This window comes from Labeo rohita, chromosome 17, assembly GCF_022985175.1.
Source record: "Labeo rohita strain BAU-BD-2019 chromosome 17, IGBB_LRoh.1.0, whole genome shotgun sequence".
Lineage (NCBI taxonomy): Eukaryota > Metazoa > Chordata > Actinopteri > Cypriniformes > Cyprinidae > Labeo > Labeo rohita.
In genome coordinates, this window is record NC_066885.1 from 19,121,023 (window position 1) to 19,138,667 (window position 17,645).

Consider the following 17,645-nt stretch of genomic DNA (forward strand, 5'->3'; position numbering starts at 1 on the left):
ACTTCAACTTGACATCCATAAAAACAGAATTCAGAATGTTTTCCAACAATTTTATATTGATATATTTATACATATATTACACATTCAAACAATACTTGTGCAAAAACCATCCCTACCATGAAAAATGATCTGGATTATTGTATGTGTCTCTGGCAGCATGGCTGGAGGCATAAAGGCATTATTTCAGACAGTTTTAAAAAATAAAATACAAAACACAAAAGGACAATAGATTCTGATGCATAGCATCTATTCATTAGAACATTACAAAAAATAATGTGTCAAAGTGGTAAACGCAGAGAAGGTTAGGTCATGTAAGAATAGGTTTTACATGCATAAAAACTGAGGTTTTTGCTTTTTTTGACAATGGAACCCTCACGGGGTCACTGTTTAGTGCCAATGTAGTCCTTCATGAATGCTCCCGTCAGGTCCTTTATATCTTCTACAGAAACATGTCCACCACTGCCCTCACAAACAAGACTTTCTACTCACAAAACTCCCATTCACATCAACTGTCCATCAACAAATCCTCACAACACAACAGATGTCAGTTCAATATTTGCAAATTCTACAATACCACCAAAAAACCCACCAATACAAAACTTGCCATGATTACCAAACATGAAGGGTTACCTTCCAGACTTAACAACCAGTATGAGAGATGGCCATTAGCCTCAAACACATTCATACTCATTGAAGGCTAACATAACGAGTGTAAACAGCTTCCTTGTACTTTGGGCTGGATGTTAGTTAACCAACACATCATTTAGGCATCATCCGCTTCCATTTCACCTTGTCCCCGTAGATCCAAAGACAGTGGTTGATTAGAGTTGACGTACTACTCTTCACTGCATCTTAGATGTGGTTGAGATGGGAGATTTCATCTACTCAAACCTCCTGCAAAAGGCTGAAACTATCTAGCCCAGCAAGGCACTGTTTCCCGAAGAGCGCAAGCTTACGGCTCGGGCTGCTATAACCCCAAACTTGAAGTCTTGGCTGGGAGGGCTGCGCGACTTGATATTATCTGGACCCGGCGAAGATGAAATCAAGGGTCCGGGAGGTCGGAGGTGTCTACAGTCACCTTAATAAAGATGGTGTCGTCTTTGATGTAGGTTCCGTTCTCCAGGACAGTTTGAGCCACAAAAAGTGGACAGCCCGAGGCGATGTTCATTTCCCCAGTGGGCCGGCGAAAGCTACTGCTATTGGGGTCCGGTTTGAAGGCATCGCCTAAGTGTTTCCGTGCCGGCCCCTGGTCCATTAGCATTAAAGTTACTTTCTGTTTAAACGGCCACGGCAGCAAGGCGTCATATTCCCCGCGCATGACCACGAAGAACAGCGATAGGTGTGTGCCTTTACCCATTCCGTCCCCGTTTAGATAGACGCGGGCACACATCTTGTAGCCGAAATACCCTGTGTAGAAGGGCTGGCTGTAGAGCGAGAGGGTTTTGGAGGCTACGGCTTCTTGTTTCCGTCTTTTGTAGTCACGGATCTTCCAAATGAGCGTACCGTTGAAGCTGGCCGTCTCTAGCACCTGCAGCTTCAGGTCCATCTCTGCTAGTCGGATGTCGTGGACACTCATCATGTCGTCGTGACGTGAGAGCTGCTGCTCTAAGGAGCCTGGAGACGGTATTGAAATGTGTTAAAAGCATATCATGTTTAATGTATAACAACCGAGGTGTATATGAAGTTTTCTTACCCAGGGTGTGAGAACCAGAACTGGAACCGACACGACCCGAATCGAGAGAAGATACAATTGAACGCATGCTCTCCACGGACCCTCTCAGAGCCTCCACCTCCTCTCTCATAGCTCGCAGTGGACGGAGCTCCCGCAGCTCCATCTCAACCTCAAGCAGTTTCTCTGAGTGAGCGCTCATTAACATCTAAAAAAAACGCAAACAAAGAATTGTAATAACAGTTTTCCAGCATTTTTGTGTATTTGAACCCTTTCCAACAATAACTGTTTGATTTTGAGATCCATCTTTTCACACTGAGGACAACTGAGGGACTCATATGCAACTATTACAGATGGTTCAAACACTCACTGATGCTTCAGAAGGAAAAACCATGCATTTAGAGCCAGGGGAACAGAATGGAGATGTGTTATTTCTTATTTTGCCTAAATAACATATTTTTTTCATTCAGTACTGCCCTTTCGAGGCTACAGAAGATGTTTAAATGTTTCCCAGAAGACAAAATAAAGTAAATTTGCCCTAATTTTTAAATTCAAAAGTTTTCACCCTCGGCTCTTAACGCATTGTGTTGGCTTCTGGAGCATCAGCAACCATTTGAACCTTCTGTAATAGTTGCATACAAGTCCCTCAGTTGTCCTCAGTGTGAAAAGATGGATGAGGAATCAAGGGGACGTAAAATAAAAATAAAAATGTGTATATTTTTAAGCACAAAACCTTGTGTAGCACGGGCTCTGGGATGCGCGTCCACGATGCTACGAATTAGTAATGAGTCATTCTTGAACGTTCAGTCGCGCATGTGCAACATCCTATTAGGTTCTGTACTGGAATTAGTTCACCTGTTTCGAGTTGTTTGTTCATCTTATGGGGCTGTCATGTGATGAATGAACGACTCAAACCCAAACATTTGTCAGATAAGAGGTAAGGTGAGCTAATCATAGACTAAAGACCCAGGTAAACAATGAATTCATCTTTTCTGTTTCTTATAGCATTATAGTTCTGTCTTGTTTGTAGTGTGATCAACGTTTGTGTAAGCAGTAGATGTGTTAGGGGAGTAACACGTAACATTTTAATTATATTTTGCTAAAATGAACGAAATGCCTCAAAAAAAGATTTGTTCATTTTGCTGAACGAGACTCAAAGGTCAGAGTCGGTAAAATGATCCGAACTTCCCATCATTACTACGAATCACGTGTAAGTTCATCGTCTGTGTACTGAGTATGGCGAAAAACTCCATCTTATTTTCTCCTACAACTTGAGAGGAGGACATCGTTGTACCTTTTTGTTTGTAAACAGCGTTTGACTTACTTGCACTTTCTTAGTCTTTGCGCATTCACTTTGTAAACACTGGGTCTGTAGTTCCGCCCACGTTCGGCGTGACCTTTCGACATGATTCAATAGTATGTGAACGCACATCTCAGAGCCTGTGCTACACAAGCTTTTGTGCTTAAATGTATAAAAAATATTTTCTGAAAAAAATGACAGATCGTTTCGCTAGATAAGACCCTTCTTCCGTGGCTGGGACTGTTTAGAGCCCTTTGAAGCTGCATTTAAACTACATTTTAGAAGTTCAAAATCACTAATAAAGTCCATTATATGGAGAAAAATCCTGAAATGCTTTCCTCAAAAACCATAATTTCTTCACAAATGTAGACAGAAAGACATGAACATCTTGGATGACAAGGGGGTGAGTAAATTATTTGTGAATTGTTGTTCTGGAAGTGGACTTTTCCTTTAATGGAAGGAAGAAATCTAATAACCTTTTATACAAAGTTAAAGGGCTAGTTCCCAAAAATGTCATCATTTACTCCCTCTCAAACAGTTTGAGTTTCTTTCTTCTATTAAACACAAAAGATACTTTAAAGAATGTTGATATCCAAACAGTTGCCTGTACTTTTTTACCATACTGATGGAAGTCAACAGCTACTGTAAACTGTTTGGTCATCAACATTCTTGAAAAATATCTTCTCAGCAGAAGAAAGAATCTCTTACAGGTTTGGAACGACATGAGGGTGAGAAAATGATGACAGAATTTTTTTGGGGGGGGGGGTGAATTATTACTTTAATTTGTATAATACATGGTAAATGCCACACACCTCCCATGAACTATCATTCACTATCACTTGATTACTGACAGAAGTCTTGGTAAAACTCTACAATAAGGTGTCATTTGTTAACATTAATGTATTAACTAACATGAACAACAGATTTATTACACTATTTAACAATCTTTGTTAATGTTTTTTAATAAAAAAAACATACAGTCGTCCATTGTTTGTTCATGTTAGCTCACAGTGCATTAACTAATGATAACAAACAACTTGTGATTTTAATAATGCATTAACAAATGCTGAAATTAACATGAACTAAGATTAATAAATACTGTAAAAGAATTGTTCAGTCTTAGTTAAATGTAGTTAACCAATGTTAACTAATGAACCTTATTGTAAAGTGTTACCGAAATCTTCAGTGTTTTCTATTTTCAGGATGTTTCTTTCTTTTAATTGTTTAAAATCCAACATCTTCTTAGTCTCAGTGTAGGAGGCATGTCTCAAAGCAAAGGCATTAAAACTTAAAAGCCTGTGTCAGACTGAAATATTGCACACTACAGCAGACTTACATCACATTATACAAAGTAGAAGTTATTTATAGCTTCACCAAATGACTCAAAAGAAAGTAAAACCACTTCTTGATGACGACTCTCACCTGCATGCTGACTAGCTTCTGCTCCAGCTGCCTGTTCTTTTCTCTCATCTCCTCATACTCAGTCTCAACCTCCGCAAGACGACTGCTGAGGCTGGGCAGAACTTTATAACGCTCCATCAGCTCGCTCTTAACATCCTCTACCTACACACACAGATTAATCAGTGGATGTGTTTAATGTAAATACATGCATGGTGGAAATGTGAACAGGAAAAAGCATATTCATTTTCACACCGGAAACAACAGTTTCTTGTTTCGGATATGTTAAATATAAATGTTTATAAACGTGTACCTTGGCTTCTAGTGTGGTGTTTCTGACTGCCATCATTCTCAGGTGCTCAGATGCAAAACTGGACTCATGTTCCCTCATCTCTTGATTCAGTCCCTTTAAAATAATTTGATGCATATTTTTATATAACTCTAAAATACACTACAAGTCAAAAGTTTTTGGACGGTAAGATTTGTAATGTTTTTAAAGAAGTGTCTTCTGCTTACCAAGCCTGCATTTATTTGATCCAAAGTACAGCAAAAACAGTAACATTTTGAAATATTTTTATTACTTTAAATAACCACTTTATGATTTAATACATTTTAAAATGTAATTTATTCCTGTGACTAAAGCTACATTTTCAGCATCATTACTCCAGTCTTCAGTGTCACATGATCCTTTAGAAATCATTCTAATATTCTGATTTGCTGTTCAAGATAATTTGTAATGTACTTCAAATCAAATAAATGCAGGCTTGCTAAGCAAAAGAGTCTCCTTCAAAAAAAACATTAAAAATCTTACAGTCCAAAAACTTTTGACTGGTAGTGAATTCAGTAAAAAAAAAAAAAAAAAAAAAAAAATAAAGAAACACTTGAACCACAATATACACAATATTTGACTGAACTTATGACTTCCACCACAATATAACAGCAACATCAATTAAACAAAGAAATATTTTATTATCATTATCATGTTGATGTTAAATATATATAACAAAAATATAAAACGCAAATACTTGTAACACTTTACAATAAGGTTCAGTAGTTGACCACATTAGTTAAAATTAACTAATAATAAACAGCATTTATTATTCTTAATGTTAATTTTAGCATTTACTAATGCATTATCAAAATCACAGTTGTGTTTGTTAACATTAGTTAATGCACATAAAAAATGAACGACTGTATTTTTATTAACTAACATTAACAAAAATGTTAAACAATTAACAAATGACACCTTATTGTAAAGTGTTACCAAATTAAGTACTACAGTACTGTTAGTACATTTCATATGTCTTTTAAATCAATATCTGCTCAAGAATATCACCTTAAATGAGCATCCGTAGCGGATAAAGGAACAGGTCACCTGGGCCTTTGGACAGTCATGCTGATGAATGGACAGCTATAGGAGACACATTCATCTCATAAATATATATTTCAATTAATCTGCCTTAATCATTCACTTGCAATCGAAATCACCATTCATGCGTTTAAATGCAAAACATACACAAGTTAGTGAATGAATCAAAAGTGCACTCCAAGCCTACCTCACTTCTCAGAATGGAAGGAAACGAGCAGTGATTAGGGCATGCTACAGGAATTGCGGGACAGACTGTATCTTTGTGTTTCTGTAAAGAGAGATGACTGTTAGACTGAAATGCACTCAAACATACATACTGACACTTTCATGGTTCAAGACACTCACGGTTAAAAAAAAAAAACCTGTTAGTGTGTGGAGTAATAATGACAGGATCAACCAGGCGGAAAAACAAAGCATTCTTGAAGTGAAAACATACATCGATCATTCTCTAAATGACAGTCAACATAACGGGAGATTCCCCTAAGTTCCTTGTACAAATGTGAAACTCAAAGGTCATGGGACATTAATGACAGACACAAGGGGAATACTTCTCATAGAGGAACTGAGACGTCCACTAATTCCAATCAAGGAAAAAAAACTCAATGAGAGCTGAAAAAAGATCTCTTGAATTTCTAAGTACTTTCCATTAGATTTCAGGTCCTTTTTATGGGAACCAGGGGATTTTGAGTAACATGTGGTACCTGTAGTTCGGTGAGGGCCATCTTGTGATTGCAGAATTCACAGGTGATCTCTCTGTGTTTGCATTTGCGGCTCAAGTGCTCAGACATGTCTTTCCTCATCATCTTCTCCTTGCATTTTCCCAAGGGGCACGGCACCTCGAAGTACGGACAAACTTCCAAGTGGTCCTGTTTTAAAAAAAATAAATAAATAAAGAGACAAATCTGAATTTTGCACTCTAACAAACACACGGCATGTCATCTATGCACTATTAAACTACATCCACTAGTTTGTTGAAGTCTAGGCTCACATTTCTCTGTGCTCCAGGCAGGTTCTAGTCGTGAGGAATTTACCATATGATATGTAGACTATTGTGTGTAAGAATCATATGACTTACCATGACCTGCTGTAAACTCATTTGTTCTTTACATCCATTTTTCTCACTTCGGCAGTAGACCTTCAGAGCCATAATTTCCCTATTGCAGCAAACATCCCGGAATATCTAACATCATGAGAGAGAAAATAAATTAATTAATCCGTTACACGGTTTGTAAAATAGAGATGTGTTGTGTGCCTGTTATATGGCCCACAGTACTTTCACTTGGAGCTGTGAGAGTGAGATTTAATATGTAACGGAGTGGGTGTGTCCTTGTAGGTTTTGGCTTCACTTTCTTACCTTATCTTCAAAGAGTGGTTCTAGATCAGCTGGACAAACTGGGTTAGGCTTACTGAAAAAGAAAAAAGTCAGATCCAATTGTAAGCATATTGTATGTAGTTCAAATGACCTACATTTTAAAATAAAATAACGGGAATACCCCAAGTTTATTTTGAAATGCTATTTAGATCAGTGGTTTTCAACCATTTTGACTTTTAGGCCCATCTAACATCCACAACAATATTCAAAGGCCCCATGACTTGTCAAGTTGTTTGTGAAGGACTGATGGTAAGAATTTTTACAAATATTTTTTACTCAATATATTTTACTTAATAAAACTTGGTTGAGCATAACTAGAAAAATGTAAATTTATTATAAAAACACCCATGGAGTTTTATCATTTTGTTCATTTACATACATTTTCCAAGTCTAGAAATCACGCTTTAAAAATGAACGATGAACAGTACATCACAGTATTTATTAATCTTTGTTAACATCAGTTAATAAAAATACAGTTGTTCATTGTTAGTTCATGTTAGTTGCATTAACTAATGTTAACAAACACAACTTTTGATTTTAATAATGCATTAGTAAATGCCGAAATTAATATTAACTAAGATTAATAAATGCTGTAGAAGTTTAGTCCATCTAATGTTAACTAAAGAAACCTTATTGTAAAGAGTTACCGACAAAACAAACATTAAAATATTCAAAAAAAAAAAAATTCAATAAAACAGATACTTATTATTTTAATTCACCCTCTTAACAACTGTTTTCTATATATATATATATATATATATATAACTAATATTAACTAATGAACCTTACTGTAAACGGTTACCAATATTTCTTACAATTGCTATTCAATAAAATATTTTAAAGTTGGAGGTAACTAGAAAAATGTATATTTATTAAAAACACACACATGGAGATTTATAAATGTCTAGAAATCACACTTTAAAAATTAAGCTACCTTGTCAATTTGGGTTTTTCAAGACAATATAAAGCCTGGTTCTTCTTAAAAAATAAGTAAAATAAAATAAAAATAAATTAATTAATTAAAAAGACAGAAAACCGTTGTTAGGTGAATTCAAATAAGAAGAATCTTAATTTTTAGATGAACTATACTTCTACAGCATTTATTTATCTTACTTAATATTAATTTCAACATTTACTAATGCATTATCAAAATCAGAATTTGTGTATCTTAACATCAGTTAATGCAACTAACATGAGCTAACAATGAACAACTGTATATTTATTAACTAACGTTGTTAGTTAATAAATGTTATTTAATATATCAGCTAATGTTGACAAATGACACCTTATTGTAAAGTTACCATTTTGTCTTTAAAAAAATTGCTAGTTGAGAAACCCTCATTTCAATCATATTTAGCAAAACTGGCTCACTGTACATCTGGCAATAACATGCATTTTAGGAAATCAGATAAATCGAACATCACTTTACCATAAAATCCAGGTGTAAATGCACCCAAGACACATTGTGGTCACATTAAAATCAATAAAACAACATTTGGAGGTGATGAGGGTATAGCTTCTGGCCACATTTGATGATGGGTGGTATTTTTATATGATCTCACAATGGGAAAATAACCTTTCAGTTTTGTCATCTGATTTGTCATCCATTCTCTCATTAATGATTTCACTAAAAAACACGTCTATTATTTTAAAAAAAAAATCACCCATCTAGCTCTCTATTTATAAGATTTCAAAACTTTTTTTCTTATTAACCCCCTACTAGCATATTGCATAAATTATATACTGTACTTTTTACATTGGAGGTTGTTTTTACCAAAGAATAAGTCAATAAAAATTTGTGCCATTTTCCATTTTGTGCAACTTAGTACTAAATGCAATCCAGATAAAGAATACCCACACACTATCAGGATAAGAAATATGCTGGAACAGCTTTATGTAAATAAATATCTGATGTAGCTTGGCTTATTTCTTGACTTGTGATACTGCATATTCTTATTAACACAGCATTTGTATGAAGCTCACTAATGAAGTGTCGCCCACCTAAGCAGGTCTGCGATGCAGCTCTCGCAGAAGCGATGTCCACACTCAGTTTGCCGAGGTTTACAGAGCACTAGGCTGCAAGACTCGCAGCAATACTTGGCCTCCGGCGTCGTGACAAAGCGGTCCCTGAATCCACCAAGCAGGGGCAAGAAGCCCGGCTCGGACCTGGGCCGCTGGGCCATGGAGGGCACGGCAAGAGACGGAGGACGCTGCTGCAGGGCAATCTGCTGTTCCACATTACGCCCTGCGGACATGACCTGAAGAAAAACACCCAGATTAGAATCTAAACTCTACGCCCATAAAAAGTACATGAGAAAAGTTGAAATGATGAATATATCAGTTACAGAAAAAGGTTCACAATGACTTCCAAAAACATGACATCCTGAAACACGAAAAATGATAGCCGACTGTCATCTTTGGCATATGAAATTCTTTCTTGTCCAGACTGAAGCTGTCAAGATTTCTGTATTGTCTGGGAAACATTATTCATACTAAAATGGAATAGGCTGTTGTCTGATTGGATCCAGACCCCCTTGGCAAACACCAATTTGTGGCCGCCTCGCTGCCATTGTTTCAAGAACACAAGTGCTGTTAAGTGTTTAGTAGGAATAGTGTTTTTAACCATATTAAGTCAGAAGAGTTTGATGAATTGAAGGTGTGACTGGCTGAAACCCCCAAAAGCATTTGGACACTTAAAATATCAACAATAGATTAAACCAAGTGGCATCTGCAAACAAATCATGCTTGACTTTCAGTTGTCTAACTTCACTCTTGTAATTACTTTTACTAGTCCCAAGATGATTTTACTGGATGAATGAGTCAGTTCCTCTCAAGTTCACACAGGTGTCCTGCTAGAGAAACCACCGGTGTAGCTCATCATGTTAGCTGCGGAAATTTGTGGAAATGCTTGAAATTAGCTTAGCAGAGAAATATAAATTCCCCATGTATAAAATAAAATAAAAAATGAAATAAAATAAAATAAAATGAAACAAAATAAAATAAAATAAAATAAAATAAAATAAAATAAAATAAAATAAAATAAAATAAATACTACCATTAAAAAGTTTGGGGTCAGTAATATATTTTTTAATAAAATTAATGAAATTGTCTTATTTAAGGACATATTAAACAGATTAAATGGACAGAAAAGACATTTCTAACATTTCAAAGAAATGCTGTTGTTTTTATCACAACAGCAATTAACGTTATGTTCATCAAAAAATCCTGAGAATCCTAATATTATATATATATATATATATATATATATATATATATATATATATATATAAACACTGCCAGTCAAAAGTTTTTTAACAGTAAGATTTTGATTTTTGTTTTGTTTTTTTTAAGAAGTCTCTTCTGCTCACCAAGCCTGCATTTATTTGATCCAAAGTGTAGCAAAAACAGTAACATTTTAAAATATTTTTACTACTTAAAATAACTGATTTCTATTTGAATCCTTGCTAAATAATCCTTGCTAAATAAAAGTATTAATTTCTATCTTTTTTTTACCAAATAATAATAAAAAATAATAATCATACTGACTCTAAGCTTGAATGGCATAGTGTATAATGTTACAAAAGAATTTTATTTCAGCTAAATGCTGATCTTTGGACCTTTTTATTAATCAAAGAAACAATGGGGGGGAAAAAAAGTACTTTAAATATACATAAAGTGAATCTGTCCATCCACCTTTACAAAAGCAGCGTTTCTGATACACACAAAACCAAATTACCATAAAATGATGTCAGCATTTTCATTTCATAATTGCTTATGAAAAACATGACGGCAAAGTAAGCCATGACTCAATCATCTTGATTGCGAGTAAGTGACGAGGGCGTCGTCAGACTTATTAACCTCTTAAATGCCGTCTGACATCACAACAGCTTGTCTTCTGCCTCTGCCTGTTCCACGTCTTGAGCCGAGGTCAGACAGATAGAAGTTAGTCATCTCCTCTTACATTTTCATATTCTAATGCTTGCCATTAAGGCGACGCTTCAACATTGTGCTTACATTGCCACATCAACAGCTCCTGACCGGCAGCTCTCAGACTGGGAAATCCCTTCATAACAGGCATAGCTCTCGAGCTCTAATAATATCTCCCCTATGAGCCAGCTACACGCTAACCACACATACAGGAAGGTCCCGACTCCACTGCTGAATGCTGTTAGAATTCCTTTAAGCAGAGGATACCACAGTTATTCCACAAGAGTGACTGGTACCCACCGCACATGCCTCTTCTCCAGTACAGAGACTTTCCGACACAAAAGGAAACTGAAATTATAGCTATTTATGGTGAATTTTTATGAAGGTAGGTAAACCTCATAAAGAAATATTCTGAATTGGGAAATTAGAGCTCAGTCAGATCAGTCGAATCGGTTTGGCCAAACATCTAGTGACAAACAACTGCTCTTGATGTGAAAACATTAGTATTATTGTTTGCTAAGACATATTCATGCTTACAGATATGAACAAGCTTGTACTTTAGCATGTAACTCGACCCGCTTGTACTGTACTAAGGACAAAAATGGCACCTCAAATTGTGAGACTTGTTGAAGAGAGGTGTGCAACAATTTTTTCAACCAATCAGCTGGTGAATGACAAAATGGCTGAAAATCCCATTAACTTACATTGAAAAATAGACTAGAACCTTTACTTGCACCAGCAGGATTAATCAAATTTTTATTTTCAATTACAATTATGGCTTCCAACAATTATGAACAAATTTATAATGTTTTAACATTTGATTAGATAACTTGTTATATAATCTTATTCTCATCACTGATTGCTTTTTGCTATTGTTCTCCTGTTATACTATATATGCCAAAAATATTTTTTAATATATAAATACGTTTATTTTTCATTTAACAAAATCATGCATCTATGCACGCACATAAATAAGTAAATAAATAAACTAACAAAAACAAAAAAAAAAAAAAAAAAAAAACCACACCCGGTCAAAAGTTTTTGAACAGTAAGATTTTTTTTATTTATTTTTATTGTTTTTTACTTTTTACTATTTAAAATAACTGTTTTCTATTTGAATATATTTTATTGAATTTAGATCTGTGATCAAAGCTACATTTTTAGCATCATTACTCCAGTCTTCAGTGTCACATGATCCGTCAGAAATCACTCTAATACGCTGATTTGCTGTTCAAGAAACATTTATAATTATTATTATCAATATTTAAAACAGTTGAGTATATTTTTTCAGGATTCTCTGATGAATAGAAAGATCCAAAGATCAGCATTTATCTGAAAAGAAAAGCTTTTGTAACTTTATACACTATGCCGTTCAATAGCTTGGAGTCAGTATATATTATTTCTTGGGAAAGAAATTATAGAAATTAATACTTTTCTTTAGCAAGAATGCAAATTGATCAAAAGTGATGATAAAGACATTTATAATGTTACCAAAGATTTCTATTTCAGATAAATGCTGTTCTTCTAAACTTTCTATTCATCAAAGAAACCTGAAAAAAATCTTCTCAGCCGTTTTCAACATAATGATAATAATAAATGTTTTTTGAGCAGCGAATCATATTGGAATAATTTCTGAAGGATCATGTGACTGGAGTAATGATGCAAAAAAAATCAATTTTGAAATCACAGGAAAAAATTACATTTTAAAATATATTTAAATAGAAAACAGTTATTTTAAATAGTAAAAATATTTTTACATTTTTGCTGTACTTTGGATCAAATACATGCAAGCTAAAAAAAAAAAAGACATTAAAAATCTTACTGTTCAAAAACTTTTGACTGATATGTATATTAAAATAAGTAAAATCAAATGCTATAGTGCACTGTGGAAGTCCAGTGAAACTTTCATATTTGCATTTTTTTTTCAATTTTATTCCATTCATGTTGTACTGTTTATTATCAAATGTATAATATATAAATATTTATTTGTATCTACTTTTGTTTGTGCAATGATGAGCAATCATTGCGCAATGATATTAAATAATCATCAATTTCAATATTGACCAAAATAATCGTTATTATAATTACTGCCATAATAGCAACATGCTAAAAACCATTCAAAAACTTTTTTGAACAGGCACTCTTATTTTCTTCAAGCGATTAAAGGTTTGTTGCCCAGATACAGATAGCTTTTGGAAGGAAGATGATGACCATGTTTGGACAGCCATGTGGGATGCTCACACACACACACACACATAGTCACACCCATCAAATTATTCACACTCTCAGCAAGAAATTTTAAATCCCATCTGACGTACACAACGCGTTACAGCCTTAGTGACGGGTGTTTCACAAACATTCTCCATGGCTCAACATGCCTTTTGTAAAACTATGACGACAGTACCTTAACTTATATCTTTACACTACGACTGAAAAACAAATCCAGAGTCCCTCATGAAAACAAAAGTGAATATTCCCAGTTAGTTGCGTTGGAAAGTTCAGTGGATCTGGTCGCTGATTTTGTTTCTGTTTTACTTAGGCACAGGTATTTCCCTACCTTTATCTCTCGCCTTACGCTGCATTGTGCTGAAGTCAGAAATAAAACCACCTACAAGTGTGCATAAAACTGTCCCTGAAATAATCCACAGACTCTGAGAAAGAAATGCAACTACACAAACAAATAAAAGAATATTCAACAGAGTAGAAATACAAATCCATGTACTGGTGGCTGACCAGAACGTGCAGTTCTCTAGGGATTTCCAGGAATATTTAAGGGGCTTTTCCATTTGCTGCCTCATCCCTCTCTGTCACTGCTGACAATACACATACACACCCACACAGACGCACACACAAGCACATAAACACCCATTAAGAAAAAAAAGACGTTAGGCAGCTGCTAGTAAACTATTGTTTATGCCAGGAATTAGGTGACCTTATCCAAATGTAAAAGAAACTAAATAATGAATCAATTTTATAAACAAAAATTCCCATACACTACCGAAGTACAAATCTTGGGAACGATTTAACTTGCTTGTTTGTTTCTGAATGCAATTATTTAATAAAAAATACAATAAAATAGTAAGTTTTAGTTGTGAAATCTCGTTACGATTTAAAATAACAATGTATTTTAATATATTTTAAAACGTAATTTATTCATGACGTCAAAGCTGAATTTTCAGCATCATTACTCCAGTCGTCAGTGTCACACGATCCTTCAGAAATCATTCTAATACGCTGATTTGATACTCAAGAAATATTATTTTCAATGTTGAAAATAGTTGTGCTGCTCAACTTATTTGTTGAAACTGACATGCAAATTTCAATAGAAAGAGAACTCCGCTGCAGCATTCTAAAAAGCGTTTGCCGTCACTTTTGATCGATTTAATGTGTCCTTGCAGAATAAATGCAGTAATTTATCTAAAATAAACTATTGAACGGCAGTGTGAAGTTCACGGTGAAATACAACTTGAAATTGTGACCTAGTCAAAGACGTAACGCAACAGTTTACTCACCGTCATGTTACAAACCCGTATGCCTTTATTTCTTTCGTAGACAACAAAAGGAGATGTTTAACAGAATGTCTAAGACATCCTTTTCCATTCAATTAATGAACTGTTTCACCATTTACTTTCACTTTATAGAGACATTCAGGTCATTCAGGTTTAGAATGACGGTGAGTCAATAAGGACGGGGTTTCCAGGTGAACTATTTTTTAATGTTAATGTTTTATATTTTAGAGAAGCGTGTCCCAAAAAGCAAGCTGAACAACAAAAATGTGTCCCATATTATCAGTGCACTTACAGTTTGAAATGTGTGACTTAAAAACAAAAAAGAAAATAAAAACTAGGTCTAAGACTAAGAAATGTTAGTGTTAAGCAAGCATCCATCTCATAAAGAACATAATACCAGAGAGAGCTGCAGGTGAAACGTGTAACACAATACATTTCAGACTGTTAGTTTAGAGCTGAGAAGCGTCAATGTAATACGGATTCTTTGAATGTATTTGCGCTGCAGGAGATCTCATAACAAAAATGAAAGAGAAGTAAGAAGGGGAATATCACCTCTTTCTGGCCTGACCTTTTACTAGAGGAAGACAAGTGTGACTACTATAGGTCACTTACAGGAATAAAACACCATTTCAGAGGTGAACATATGATGAAGGTGTGATGGGTAAAAAGTAATGGGGTTACTTTATGTGAAAAGGAACAAGCTGGGCTTATGTCATCTTCTCAGCCACCTTCTGCTTTTAGCAGAGCGTCTGCTCCAACTTCTGTTGAAATCAGGCCCCTGTAGTGTATCACAACACTTTACTGTGTTATTCTGAGAGTGAAAGCTGGATTCAAACAGTCTCAGTTTTGATCTGCACACAGCAGCACATGTTGGACTGTTTTAGATCTTCAAACCGCTCCTGTCCACTGGCTGTTTTTTCAGCAGTGTTTTTAAATAGAGACGGATCTACATTCGCGTTTTTCTACTTTATTAGCCGTCACTTTATTTAATATCAAATTTGCTGATATATTTCATATGATTCTTCTTGGTATAACATTACCTAATTTACATAACAGTCACCATATGCATCCACAGCTTGTAGGAAAATTAAATATGGCCAAACTCTGGATATAATAGTTACTTTTTTTTTTAGCATTCAACATAATTACACTTAATTAAAGACATTTATTTCTTTGGGGAAATTAAACTTTTATGAACATTACTATTTAAAAAAAAATGTGTTTTTCTTGAACTTTCTATTTAAAGAATGCTCAAAAAATGCCTCATGGTTTCCACTGAAATATTAAGCAGAACAACTGCCTTCAACACTGATAAGAAATGCTTCTTGAGCACTTGATTAATGGCTGCTGAAAATTCAGCACTGCCATTAAAAGAATAAATGACATTTTTAAAAAATTCTATTGAAAGCAGCTATTTTAAATTGTAAAAATATTTACAAAATTTATCACATGAATGCAGCCTTGGTGAGCAAAAACATTCCAAATGACGTAGTGTTTACAGACACATGATTTTTATTAGCTGTCGTTATTTGTAAATGTTGATCAACATAATTAAAACACTACGTGTTATGTTTGTGTGTTATTTTGCACACATAAAATATCAGTTTTACATATAGGTTATCTGACACACATACAAACAATCATCATATTCGCTGTGAAAAATCAGTATTGGTCAATCTCTATTTTTAAAACTAAATTAGTACAGAAGCATTGCGTTAAAACTCATATACACTGATAAAAGTAGTCGTTTCTGATTAGAATATGATATGTAAGACAGAAGTACACCCATTCTCTGTCTCATAAACTGCATCCAACAGTGGAATACAGTATGCCATCATGGTTTTTTCCATCAGTAGCGTACAGGCCTAAATCATGCAAGAATTTTGCAAGTTAGGTATTGCCCCCAAGGAATAAGACCACAGAAGATTAAAGAGAAGAAAAACATTAAAGATCACACTGTATGAAGGTTATACAGGCTTCAGTTCGAAGACCATACGTCCTTTCTATACAACAAAGCCTATATAAAACGTACATGTGGAATTTATAAACCCTTAAATATTAAAAGATCACAACTGTGATCTCATAATAAAAGCCAAAGTAGATAGCACACTACACATAGACATGCAAAGGTGAGAAGGTCTTCTAGCAGCATTGGTAGCAAAATCATCCATCATGAATTTGTGAAAGCAGCTGTTCAGGATTTAACCTGTTAACATGTTGATAGCCTTAACGTTACGTGTTTCACAACTTAAAGAATCGGAAGCCAAAAGATCCATATTTGTCCAGGAGAGCAGGTGAACATCTCAGATCAAAGCAGGACACACTTTGATTACAGTAGGTGAACCCATAGACTTCGCGTTTGCCTAATCTCACCTTTCAGTAACACGAGCTACACATTATTTTACATGTGGACCTGTGAAAAAGCCATCCACTTACATGAATCAGTTGGTCAACGATGTCGTCCGATGATCCAACCGTGTTTCTCTGAAGAATTTCACGAAGGGAGCCACGGATGGTCCACTCATATGACAGACACACCGAGACAACAACGTCCAAATTTACGCGGCCACAGCTCCGTCCTCGCTTCTCAAACAGGCAACAACGGCCGTTGGATCAAAACGGGTCATTTTGACATCGGAATGTTCCAAAAACGACTCGGTTGAGGTACACGAAAAGGTAGAGAAGCCGCCACTGTGGCAGGGTGCTGTTGATATCAAGTCTAGTAACTGGAAAGCCCCCTTGCTCTGACTTCCTCAGGAAATCCCCGTCATGAAAAAAATTGTAGCTGGTTGTAAAAGGACGCCATAGAGAACGAATAAGCTGCAACGTAGCGTCTGGCCGCTGGGTGGAGCCAGAGCTCATGACAGAATCGCTTTCACTTCAGCGGCTCTTTTCCACGTGTTTCTAATAGGTGATGAACTCTGAGGTGCGTGCATTTGGCTACTGCTCAAATCTACTTACAGTATCAAGCTGAAGGAATCGAATTCAAACACCTTTACGATACTATATTTTTCATAGTTGTTTTGTGTGACAAAACACTATATTGAAATAATAGGTAACGGTGCAGGGTTATTAGTTAATTACAAAAACATTTTCGTTAC

At 35.2% G+C, this 17,645-nt stretch overlaps 1 protein-coding gene across 1 annotated transcript; it reads right to left on the bottom strand.

Annotated features, from left to right (window-relative positions):
* Positions 1-46: 46 nt before the first annotated feature.
* traf3 (TNF receptor-associated factor 3) lies at positions 47-17,388 on the bottom strand. Its single transcript, XM_051134117.1, has 11 exons — positions 16,981-17,388; positions 9,110-9,366; positions 7,091-7,142; positions 6,812-6,916; positions 6,438-6,602; positions 5,924-6,004; positions 5,704-5,778; positions 4,681-4,773; positions 4,392-4,532; positions 1,694-1,877; positions 47-1,614 (listed from the first exon to the last, which is right to left on the bottom strand). The coding sequence occupies exons 2-11, from the start codon at positions 9,361-9,363 to the stop codon at positions 1,043-1,045; spliced, it is 1,722 nt and encodes a 573-aa protein (XP_050990074.1). The 5' UTR covers positions 9,364-9,366; positions 16,981-17,388; the 3' UTR covers positions 47-1,042.
* Positions 17,389-17,645: the final 257 nt, after the last annotated feature.